Genomic DNA, 13,314 nt, shown 5'->3' with positions numbered 1-13,314 from the left:
AAACTGCTTGAAAAGTGTCATACCAGTGATAATAGTTATTTATGACTTCTTTCCTTCCTATGTACAAAAAGCGATGAGACAGCATTGCATATACTAAAAAGAGCTACCGCAATCGTCCTTCTGAAAGCTTCAGACATGAGCATTATTAGCTATTATCATCATATTATAGAAAATGAAGAACATTGCCGAAGCACACTATGTTTGAATCTTAGTGCCTTTTTAAAACTTATGATTTACTTAAATTTTATAGGCACTAAGTATACCTACTAAATATTTGATGAATCAATTCAGAAATTTCAGCAAGTGTTGTTAACTTCGACGAGGGAGGATAAAACATATTGTCGATTTGTAGTGAATGCATGGAATGAACTTGTAAAGCTGAAGGTGAATTTAATGAGCAGATTGGAAATATGCAGTGAAAATGTAAGTATGCAATGTCAGGATTTAACGAAAATGGATCAAGAGATAATGATAAATCTAATTAGAAGATCAAACGGGCCAAATTGAGACAAATTATCTGCCGTAAACAATAAATTTAATGCAATAACATGAAAAATTAACAGTAAAAAAGACTCTTCCAAAGGCATAGCACTTGAGACAATGGATGAGAATAATTTGCAAAAATTCCATAAAGAACATTTACATCCTTAGATTACCAGCTCTGTAATTACAATACTCCCTATCTTCATTTTAATTCAACAAACATTATTATCCTTATCGTCTATATCCGTCTCTAATCAAATACTGTTCCAATCATATATATAAAACTTTAACAACTATATTTTATTCTAATATTTCTTAACCTTCACCCATATTTTTTAATCCTATTCTCAACTTCTTATTCTTCATAACTATATTTTATCTTAACATCCTATCATCCGCACTATATCAATCTTACCTCAACATCGCATTCCTTACTTATATCTATCTTACTGTTATTCTAAACCATCTCATCACATTCTTTGATTATCATAATGCTCCTTTCCTGTGTCTATGCACTATCTATATTTTTCTTACTTGTATCCGACTTATACATACCGCAAATCCTCTATCAATATCAATATCATCCTATCTCATTCTAATGCACCATAACACACTCTTCTCCATTTATACTTTTCTTTCTGGCCCTCACACTTTGACAGCCATGAAATTGCTGCCACCATAGTAACAATTGATGCGGCTGCATTAATGCATGAGCCAGCTTGTTGAAGTGTGGTACTACCAGTAACTAAGTGCCTAGTACTTATGAAAGAGAAACCGCAGTTAGTTGCCACATAACAGGCTATACTCAAACTTGATAGGCTAGAAAATGTGATCACGCTATTGACCGCATACCTTTGCCAGCCGTTGGAACCCCATACTGCGCTTGCTTAAATTACTAATAGAGCATTCCTCAGAATATTCACTCTACCAATAGCGATATATCATTGGTTTGCCGTTGATAGATATTTTCTGTTTGAATGAGAAGAATGACGATAAATATATATATATATTATATTTCGCTATACTGTAACCCAATGCGATTACACGAATAGAGATCCAAATGCTTCGAAAATTAAGATGCGACAAAAGTTTTTTTTCTTTTGCTGAAAGACTCCACTCAGCGGCTTTACAAAAGAAATTGATTATAGTGCCTACGTCAGACACTTTGGTAAACTAAGTTCCTGGTGTTTCATGGTGATCCGGTATACATCAACGGAAAATAGACAAGCATACGTCTAGTAATTTGAGAGAGTACACCGTTTTCAAACGGCAATACTTCTATCTGGCCGAAAAAAGTAAGAGATGTTATCTGCATATTTAAGAACTCATGTAGGTTGTAATGCGGTCTGATATACATGCTTGCAAAGCAAATATTTCAACCCACATTATCTGCCACGGATTTCACCCGTACAGCAGTAATGAAACACGTACTCTATCGAGTTTCTACCTCACTTTTGCCACAATTGTCCCGATATTATCACCGGATTTTCATGAAACAGCACAAATATACACATATTTAGATTAAAAAGAGACCTCCTATCAAATATAAGCACTATCCATAACTGTAGAATGTGAAAAATAGCAAATTTTACAGACTCTCAAAAGCCATCTAAGTTACTCGGTAAGAAACCTATACGAGATATAAAATCCGTCCAAACGTGAAGACTGATTTCAGTAAATTAAGAAGTTCTATTTCATTTCCGGAAGCTAGTATCTTCTTTAGTAAATGTTTTCCGAATAGGATAATCAGTGTTTTTTTACCATTCGCCAAGTCCGCAAATACAAGCCCGAGGAATGGAACAGATTTCCGCAGTCAGGTTTCGAATAGATAACTGTTTCTTGCATTAGGCCTATAATATTATGTGTAGCAAGTAGATATCAAGATACTCTTGTGATGAACTCATTCCATTTTTTTTCATACGTCAAGATTTGTTATTTTTACTGTAGATATGATTGTGGAATGATAATTAGCTGTGTTTTACCACCCACCCAAGAATATATTTCGCTGTCCTTTAATTATGAGAGTCATTAGTGCACCTGTATAATCTGTATTTGGAACATGAAAAGGATAGCGAGTTCTCAAGATGGTTGGAGGAGGCACAGCTGCTCCTTGTTTGGGATCCATGTTACCATATTTGATTCATTTGAATAAATTGGTATCATCCATAGCGACTGCCGTAAAGTTTTTTAGCAGAAGGTACTATTGTACAGTTAAATATTAGTGTTAATGTTTTCGTCATTGAGACTGAACGGAAAAAACATGAGAGGCGAATCTCTGCGTTACAAATGTATCCTTCTTGTATAAGTTTCGTACTTAAAAAAACAGACACAACAAATCGCATTTTTGCACGAGATATTGAATACAATATTTACAAATGTGGGTTAAACTGTTACAAACCATGTTATTCGAGGCAGTTTCTGTGAAAAGAAAGCACAAATTCCTTATCTCCGGAAGCAATAGGTCGTGTTAGAACTACAAACTACATATCAATCTGTTACTATAGTTCACATCTTCCTCTGAAATATCATATCCCAGTGTCATAGCACCTAATAACCTTAGTGACAGCATGTTTGCTATGATAGAATACTTGCTTTTTTCATTTTGTCAGATTCACCCAATTATCTAGGCAGTTTTACAAAGTGACAGCACCACAAGAATATGTAAATAGCGTAATTGTCGCTGACCGTTTTGGCGAGTTGTAAGTTTCACCAAATGCGGTGGCGTAGGAACGTATGTTAATTCACGTACTTCATGCACTCGGTACAGCATTTACTCTTGGTGTCTGCATTCCTAATATGCTAATTTATTTATATAGGAGTGAAAATATGTGGCTGTTTTATATCTGAACAGCTATCACTGTTATTACCTAATGGCACTTCTGAGCGTTTTCCTTTCTTCAATGGCTTGCTGCTTCATCCTAGCCCTATGGAAGCACTGTACGTCTTGCTCACTTCTCTATTCTCTTTCTATGGCTCCTAGCTGATATTGGATATTTCTCCTTTATTCTGAGAAAAAACTCTTAGTGGTCCCTCTCTATGTACTATCCACATATGGAAGAAGCATTTCCCATCGATAGAATAACTGGTAACGTTGAGATATTAGTAACACTCTAAATATTCTTCGAGTTACTCTTTCCCTTCATTTCATATGGTACAATAGCATTTCTCTACCAAAGGAAAGTCTTTACCGATATTAACTACTCTTTTTATTTTAAACCCAGGAAGGCACAGTTGGTGACACTATTCTGAAACCACACTTGTTATGTATACATTGAATATATGGTTTGTAAACTCCAGCTCCAACGGAACCCAATGTAATAGAGTAAGTCAGTGTTCTTGGGACGGTAAGGTAACTTGTGCAGATGATACCAGATTTCGTATATATATTTTGATCATTTTGGCGGTGCCCCGGCAACCTCGTCAATGTTGTCAGTCCTTTGCGAAGGATGCGAATATCTTGAAAAAGCCTTGGGCAATTCTACGGTAATAAATGCGACCTTAGTATAGTTCTGGTGCCACCAGACAGATGGGTCATGTTTCTATGGGAAACCGTAGTAATTGTTAAAACAGCTTTAAATGATATTAGTATTGGTAGCATACTCTGATTGCTTTCCTGCTGCTATGAAGAGGTTATAGATATTTGGGTAAAAAGGTCGTAAGAATATGTGTTGTTACAGTGTCCGGTGTGACGGCAATAGTTTACAAGTTCACTGTTTATGACGGAGTGATTAAAGGCATTGGCATCAAGAAACTAACCAAATACAATTACCAACTATTTTAACGATGAATCTAGAAACTACTGATTTACTAAGGTTATAAGAAATTTAGTTGGTCATTTCCTTCAATTATACAACAGTCTGCTTAGTCGCAATGTAATAAGAACGTTGATTAGTAGGTGTTTTATGTGACAAAAGTGATTTTAGTAATCATAGCATATCAGTTAACACTAATGCAAAACTACTGGGTGTATTCATTATTGTCTCGCTATTGGAGGGTCAACAGGTTACCAGAAAGGGGACATGAGTTATGATCCCAAATAAAACTAGTGTTTTTCTTCTATACCATTGAAATTCAATGCTAACTTTATGAAAGAGATTGCACATACTTTGGAGAAACCCTCAATTAATCTCAAATTTAATAATTTTTTCTTTCATCTCCCAAAGAATCCAATTGCCTTCATCTTGAAACTAGTGGCCCTTCCGTGACACATATTCAATGTATGTGTACAATCGCGCCAAAGCCAACATATATAAGGCCTTATATCTTCTATCTTTTTTTATCTATTAGACTTTCTTTCTCCCGTATATATTTTATACCATAGATGATTGGAGTATATAATAACTACTTTACTGTCCAGTGTTTGTTGCTGTAATTATGACCCAAATAAACAATAGTCCTACTATGGCTACAAAAGGTCCCTGTCCGGTATCTAACGTACGCCAACAAAAGCTAGTCGCAGAAATCTATTTTCAAGTTCAGTTTTTTTGGCTCGAGTTAGGAGTTCCGATCCATAGTGCTGACGTATGAAGATTACAGTGCGAATTGGCTTGATTTTGATTCAATGTTACTGAAATTGTAGCTGTTCTTGCAATTGCAACGGAAGAGAGACAGTTTTACTTTGCAATCAAAAAAGCAAGATATGCATTGAACGCATCTTGCAGCGGCATCCTTCAAACCAAAATAAACTAAAGTTCCAATGTTAAGTAATATTTCCAAGTAGCTTACTTCTTTCAGGCAGTTTACATTTTCAGCATATTAGATAAGCAGGTATGTTGAAGTAAGTATAAAACTTCAAGATATATCATATCGATGCATAATGTGTTATGTGCCCTTAGCAACTGGATATAGACCAAGACAACGGGATTAAAAACTATGTATTAATGTATCAGTCGCTAATGTGCTAGTCTAAGACCTTTAGAAACTAGAACCGAATATTTTACTGTCTGCTCTTTGGTGCCATTACTCGACTGGATTCAGAGGAAGTGAGGTAGTTATGTACATTGTCCTGAGGGTATTAGCACCTGGACGATCACGATTTCATTACTTTGAAGTTCTCGCGTGTCAATGCCTTCTCAGTTTAGTATGTTTTGATACTAAAAGAGGGCATAAGTCATTGATCTTTCACAAATTTTAAGTTGTTTGATTCACAATAAATGGCTGCATCCTGAGAATGCGCGTGCCAACAAGCGAAGTTTTTTTTGACGTCAAATATTTTCTCCGCCGTTTATTAAGCTATTGCTTAGGGTCCCAATCTCTAAAACTTCAGTTTTGCAACCGAAAAATATCGCCCTTCAAACGACGATGCTGGCAGACATTTGCTTCTGGAACTACAGGTAGCATTGAAAATTCTGTGCAGACACCACAAGATTTTGCTCTTAGTCGAGATATAAACGAGATGCACACAAGAAAGGAATTTTTGGAGTACGCTGCTGCAGGTTACATATTCAGCTATCAGTTAGTAGACATAGGTCATTGTAGGTTTGCTTTGGTACCGCTAACTTTTTACTATTAGTGTACTAGTCACTGAGACACACGTGTGGCATGTCACTTGTGGTATCTGAAGTTGTGCGTTCCCATCAATTTTAGTATCTGCTTTATTGATTGTGATTTTTATCTATACTCGAAGCAGACTTTCTAGTACGATCAAAAGTTTCTATTTAAGGCAGGTTCCTCAATGTCATTTAGTTTTCATTTCTCTATTTTCTTTTCCTCAACCTAAAGAGAGTAGAAGTCAATAGAAATATTTGTCGGTAGCCACTTCAATGATTTTTTTCAATATCAATTCCTTTTTAACCTTGATCGCTTCAATGTGCCTTCTAACCTATGCTACAGCATCTGTTGTGGATAATAGCACAACACTATTAAACGATACCGATGAGGCAGCCGCACAATACTTCTCACCAGCTCCCGGAAACCCTTACCTCACTGCTGATGACTTATACAGGCCCTATATCACTTTTCAGTTATTAAGTCAATTGTATGACAATCATCCAACAAAAGACATATCTTTAATGACTCCAAACAATGAAACAGGCATTGTAGCTATTCGTAACATTGACGTCACAAATTATTCCGAATTATACGAGGAAGGGTCTGACGAGGTGTACAGTTACATTGATATGGAACTTTTTAGTGAGTTGAATGCTCTGTTCACGGGTACAAATATTTCTAATATGACTTTCGAAAATTTTGAGAAAAGATATTACAGGGAAATGGCTGTTGATTCTTATAAGAAGGCTAAGTCTTATATAGTCAGCACCATCGACAAAGGAAGTGATTCTAGTTTTTGGCTGTCTGCTATTTCTTTAGCTGATAGCCTTTCGACCATTGTAAGTAATATTTACGGCTTTGTGACCGATGGTTCGTCAAATAAAAAGCACTCTTCAACTCAAATATGTGGCTCCTATTCTAACACCGTTAAAGTTGATGGCAAAGAAGTTGATTACATAGTTTACAAGTATTCAAAAAATGGTCATGGTTGTAACTTTGCAAAAGGTACTGACTTGGAAGTTGTTTTGATAGAAGCTATTGATACCAAGTTTCCAAGAGGTACAACATCAGCGTGTGTCACTTTATACCATGATGGATCTACAGTTGCTTATGCCAAATTCATTAGACATAATAGTAAAATAGCTTTCAATGACGTTGCTTGCGAAGCTATTTCCGGTTGGGGTGCACCAGGCTCTGTAGCTGGTACTGTATCTGCCTAATTTGTTTCCTTCTACCGGAAAAGATTTTTAAAAGGAATTTTGTTAATGATATCAGCTTATTTAAGATTTATGATCTTTGGTATATATAGTTATAGCATGCGCCTTGATTTTTTGTCTTAAGTAATTAATTTTTAACCCAGGTTCTTTTCGCACTGAATAGGAGTCATTAACTTCATTGAATCAAAGATTGTCATACCACAAAATGCCACGTGCAATGCAAAAGCTATATTTCTTGTGGTCAACATGAATTATTAAACTATTTGCTTAAAAGTTGATAGTTGAGAAAAATCTACTATACCGGTGAAACAAATGACAATAAAAAGTTTTAGAAAGAGTAACGTGTAGCATGACTGGACCATTTACTACGAAATCAAGATATTGAAGGAAAGTCTGCTTATTCTGACCCACTTTGTTCAATATGTTAAATTACCTGATTTCTTCGGTTTCATGACCATCTTCACTTTAGTTTACACAAGGTGGTCTGACCAGCTCAATGACGACACACACAATATATCGCTTATAAATGCATATCAGTGAGTGCCAAAAATAAGTACTTTCCAAGTATTCATCAAAATTATGCGTTCGCAAACGGTTTCATGATGTGCTCCCCTCGTGCTGCTTACCTTATTAAGAAAAACGAAAGCAGAAACTAAGATATGTGCTTGGAGTCGGTTCAAGTTACCATTTAAAGTCTTATACAATGCAACCAAAATGTACTTTTCCCTTTTATGATCATAGGAACTTTTCATTCATGTCCTGTTTGAGTCTCGGTGAAATATAATGCCGCATTTTTATACCAAATCAGATCCTCTTGTCGTTTATATTTTATAATATATATACCAATAAAAAACACTAAGGTCCGGAAAATTTGAGGTTCTTCATGGATGAAGAGTCTTTTAATTAATTTTGTTGGTCACTTTATATCTTTTTGTCGCAGTAGCCACCATTGAACTAGAAAAAATGAAGCTGCTCTGCAGTCCACTGAAACATACTGGTGTTAATTTACTTCTAACCCTTCTTATTATAATGAATTTTTTGGGCGATGTCTCTGCCACATATAGGCATATATCTTTGTTTCATGATACCAAGGAAGCCTCCATCAATTACTTTTCCTTAGCTCCTGATAACCCCTTTGATCCTTCGAATGAACTTTATAGACTCTACATTATCTATATTTTGCTGAATAATTTATTTGTTGATTATCCAATCGCAGCTCGTTCTGCCGCCGATCAAAACAAGAATACAAATATTATGGCAATATGTACTATTGCTAAAAATAGGGCTCACCTTCTTGATTTTGATTTTGATGTTAATGTGACAGATGCTTATTTAGATCGTGATCTTTTTGATCATTTAAGTACGGTGTTCGGTGGATCTGTGGCTATCAATGGTACCCTTCCGCCAATCAATGAGTATGAAGTTTCAAGTTTATATGACTGGTTCATGAAGCAAAGGGTGTTCATAATGCATGTTGCTGACAACGACAAACAATCGAACTCTCCATTATCCAAAGTATCAACGGCAGACATGACATCGTCTATTGCTATGTCTATCAGCAATATTTGGTCTGGTGACTATGAGTCACTATCTGCTCTAGATGGTAGTCTTGGAGGTTACCTAATGGTGGAGGAAGAGAGAATCAATTATGTAATTTATAGGTATTCGAAGAATAAAAGAGAACTGGGTTCGTTTTCCGCTTTCAATGCAGAGGCTATTGAAATAAACAGGCTTCTTATCGAAGCTCTCCATACAAAAATCCCAAACAATACAATAGGTTCATGTCTTTCATTCTTTCATAATGGACCTTCAGCTGTTTATATTAAATTTCTTGAGGCTGAAAGTGACCTGACTTTTGATGATATACCTTGTGAGGGTATGATGGGATGGGGTGCCTAGGGCAGTATAGCTATCTTTCAATCTATAAAGTACATATAAGTAAATATAAGTGAAGGGTACCTTTTCAATAATTTGTTTCCTAGTGAAACTTGGGTATAAACTTTTAAGAGATTCGTTTTATATTTGGTGAATTTTCTTACATATGGAGTGGATATATAATGCAAAACTTGTAGCTCAAAAATTAAGCTTCTATAAGTCCATTGATTAGGATCAAATGAAATTAAATATCTGTTTGACAGAAGAGTTAAATATCCATTATAGGTTAGATCCACTAAAGAAAGATATGTCTCCCTTTATAAAAAATTAGATGGATGATGATTTTAATCAGTAACGTTACCAGTGCGACTATTGCGCATGCTGATTAGGTTCCAAAACGCACTTAAACAGGAGCTGTAGTATCAAACTGCATATACCAGAAAAACTGTACTAAGCATTCAGTAACTGTAATTATTAGACATTACTAAACTATTCGGTATTCGTGCAAGCTACATTTAGAAGTGTTAATTTAAGCTATGTCTTCATAAAATAATCACTGGTGGAAATTTTCAAATGCTACAAATCCTAGAAGACCTCATCCTTGTTAATACATCCATTTATGTAAGCAATAGAAATATTTTTACACATCTCTTCTCGAAATTCCTATAACTTTAAGTAATTACTTAGTTTTATTTACCTCTACAGTCGACAAATTTTCATGTTAATGCAGTGCAAAGTACTGAGTAACAAAACTAGTTGAAGTTGTATGAAATGGAGATATTTGCGGTGCTTCAAAGGGGATTCATCCAAAAGTAAAATGAAGAGGAATGGAGAAATTTTGAGATATTAATGTCCTATATATCTTTGTAGTGAATGTAGTATCGCCTATGCTTGAAAAAGCATTGTTCCAACTTGCTGAATGGGAATTATAGTGAAAAGCATTATCTCGATTGTACTGTCACTACCAGGAGGCGGTTTTTGTGAGACTATAGTACTGATCAAAATACTATACACTATCATGGTTACTGTACACCATACTTTAGCCATGAGAGGGGAACACCTACCGTACGAGAGTAAAATAACAAAACCACATTGCTCGCTATAGCAGCACATGACGATTTTATTAGGTATTATTGGACAAGAACATGTTGAAGTTCCCTATGTTAATTATAAGCATATTTGAAAAAAGAGTATGCTGCTTGTATCTATAGCACATAATACAGGCTACATATAAGTATCAAAGAAATCGTTAAAGACTTAAATTGTGCATTGAAGTTTTCATAGCATAAAGAGATCCATGCGAAGTGGCACGTATGTACCAGTCCAGTAAAGAAGACAAAGACAAATTGTCCTACTCTCTTAAAGTATTCAACCCTTAGAAAGGACTTCTTCTTTAGTAATAACCCCTTATCAGCTGTTTCCTTTTGGCAATTTGCATTTCTCGCAGGACCGTTTATGATGAACATATATGCATACGCAATCGTTACACTTACGATATATGGCCAGAAATACTGAATGGCAAAAGTCAATGCAGGTTTCCAGCGGTAAATTAGGTTTTCTGTGACAAGAAGAAAGAACGCTTGAGCAGACAATATAGAATAAATTCTTTGGTGGAAGCTTACTAAAAAATTAGTATCACCGGAATGTTTTCCACCGTTTGAAATAGTACCGCTATCTAAATCATTTTGCATTTTATGACTTTCCATCTCCATCTCCATCCAACTTTTACTTGATGACTTTATTTTGCCAGAGAATTTGCGGTGCCTAGGAACTCTCCTTATATAGTACTTTTTCTCGAGAAAATCGCATACTACAGAGACGTCATATTATGGAGGATTATATAAGCTTTGTCGTCGTGAAATTATGAATTATTTTGAACGAGGGCTGACAGTTGCTTACTCTTCACACCAGTCGCTGTCATGCTATCACAGTAGTGTCCGTAAAACATCTTACAAAAACCACACTCAGAGACCAACCGCGAGTCCAATCAATGGGATTCTCCAGTTAACTTGATAGCTGCCACATACAAGAGCAAATTCAGCAATTGACATATGGCAATTCAATTCCCAATATTGCTTATTGAAGAAGAGACCATAAAATTTAATGTCATTTAGGCTTCAAGGCAGAGATAATCAATTTTTGAAGCGTCATAGACGTTCCAACGTACAAGCATTATCTGGTCAAATGATATAACCTTCTTCATTTGACCAGTATAATTTTCCGAATTTTTCTTTGAGAGGACCTTGGTTGCTTAATATAAATTCTAAGTAGTGTCAGGTTAGGTTATTGGGGCATGCACTCTACCTGTAATTTTGTGCTGAATTGTAGTAAGCTTGACATTACTCTTCTGGATGAGTCTAATAAAACTTTGAAAAATTCGTTTAACTTGATTCTCGATCTGGCCAATAATCTTGATATGAGTGCACTGCTTATGGGAAACTCCACCAACGACAATTTTATCTGAGATTATGAACTAGGTGACAGTTCCTGTCATGGATTTTTCTTTTTCAGAGGAGCTGTGCTTGCGAGGTAAAAGTAAGAAAAGTTGTAGGGGTACTAATTGTTGACTTTGCTCTATTGACGAACTTGGTCTTGCAAGCTCCTCGCTGGTTTTATTATGGAGTCCTCATGAAGACGCAGGTAATGGAGTTCCCAAAAGTGACGACTGGATTGACGGACTTGAAAGGTGGCTTTAATATCATGAATGGTAAATGCAATTTATTAACCATCGGTGCCCCATATTTGCAAAGTTTGAATGGCGATAGTGTAGACCAATTCGAAGTTGGATGGGGCAAAACGATTAACATGAAAGTCGCGATTTTCGAGCTGGTATTTGGTAGAACAATCTTGGTAATTCATCTCTGTGCCACGGATTTGGTAATTTTATTGATGCAATGGCCGATAGTTACGATACATATAGTATAATCTCCACGGGCAGCAATCACAGTCTCTCTTCGTTGTTCAAAAAACGTTGCCTCTTGCTTGTGGTTACCTGCTGGTCCAACATGCAAAGAGCAGTAGGCCCCGAGCTATTTTGTTGGTCCTTTGTTGTTTCAAACTGGTCATAGTTGTTGATGTTCTACACCGTTTTTGTAGCAGAGTCGGATTTGGGCCTTGGTAATGAGGTTACAGAAGCGGGGGATGTTAGTTCTCCCACACATTATTTTTTGTTTTTTTAAGAACATCATAGAGTTGGTGACGTAATAGAGAGCAATGTCCTGTCTGTGTGATAGTATTAGGTGTTTGTTTTGGTATGTGGCGGGACGCCGTCGAGAATTTGACGCTGTAGATTGTTTGCTTATGCTGTTTAAGGTTGATACTTTACTATTGAAGTTTTCTCTGAAGTATGTAATTTTTGAATGTGACATTGCTAAGTAAAATGGCGCCAGAATTCGTCAAATGACTGTGATCCAGGATTCATTGGTAAGGAAAGGTCACATAAAAGTGTAGACATAAAATATGAAATGGGAGATTATACTTCAAGTTATATGAGGTTTCGAATATCGTGCCCTGATGACGAGAAGATTAAGATATGTAATCTTTTGAATATGAGAATAATTCGAGTATGTCACAATTGTATGTGGCAACATATCGAGTTTAGCAGTTCTGATGTAGTTGGAGCACATAGTCTCTCTGTTTGAATAGGTCACTTAAAATACTTCATATCACTGACAACTATACTTGCTATGGAAATTCCAAACGGCATGAATCTAACATGCCACATGACATTTCACTGAAAGTATTGAATGTTAGGCGACTATAACTATCACACTTTCTTAAACTATAGTGAGCTTCATGTAGTTGAGTGAGCACACAAGGCTCTGTTGTTCCTCCGGAGGGTTTCGTTGTAATAATATCCGCATGACAATAAGTATTGTCCCAAACAGGCGATGCTGACAGCTCATCAACTTTTAGGCAAATGAAAAACGTCAAAAAAAGAAACTCCAAAAAAGGTCGGCATACCAAAAATTTCTTTTCTCAGAATCTGCAGCACGGATCGCGCAACATTCATTTGCCTATCTCTGCGAAATGACGTAGTCTCTTTTGTGCGCGCTTTTCTTTCTTTCTAGAAATTGGAAAAGTCATCTCGAGGGATGTATCACTATGATTCCTCTCTGAGAACAATGCGAAGAAAGCCAATCTGTTATTATATCCATTTTTGGTCACATTAAATGGCTCAAATCATCAAGAACAGCTTTTTATACGCTCGAGAGACATCTCGTCGTTCCTTGAAACTTTTCTTTCTGTA

At 36.0% G+C, this 13,314-nt stretch overlaps 2 protein-coding genes across 2 annotated transcripts; both read left to right on the top strand.

The window, feature by feature from the left end:
• Positions 1–6,245: 6,245 nt before the first annotated feature.
• Positions 6,246–7,193, top strand: KAFR0I02970 (uncharacterized protein; the record flags this gene model as incomplete). The annotated part of the gene is made up of 1 exon (XM_003959163.1): positions 6,246–7,193. The coding sequence occupies one exon, from the start codon at positions 6,246–6,248 to the stop codon at positions 7,191–7,193; it is 948 nt and encodes a 315-aa protein (XP_003959212.1).
• Positions 7,194–8,153: 960 nt separating this feature from the next.
• On the top strand, positions 8,154–9,089 carry KAFR0I02960 (uncharacterized protein; the record flags this gene model as incomplete). The annotated part of the gene is made up of 1 exon (XM_003959162.1): positions 8,154–9,089. The coding sequence occupies one exon, from the start codon at positions 8,154–8,156 to the stop codon at positions 9,087–9,089; it is 936 nt and encodes a 311-aa protein (XP_003959211.1).
• Between the last annotated feature and the right edge of the window lie 4,225 nt (positions 9,090–13,314).

The sequence above is a fragment of the Kazachstania africana genome, chromosome 9, assembly GCF_000304475.1.
Source record: "Kazachstania africana CBS 2517 chromosome 9, complete genome".
NCBI classification, from domain to species: Eukaryota; Fungi; Ascomycota; class Saccharomycetes; order Saccharomycetales; family Saccharomycetaceae; genus Kazachstania; species Kazachstania africana.
This window is presented reverse-complemented; position numbering and strand designations above follow the sequence as displayed.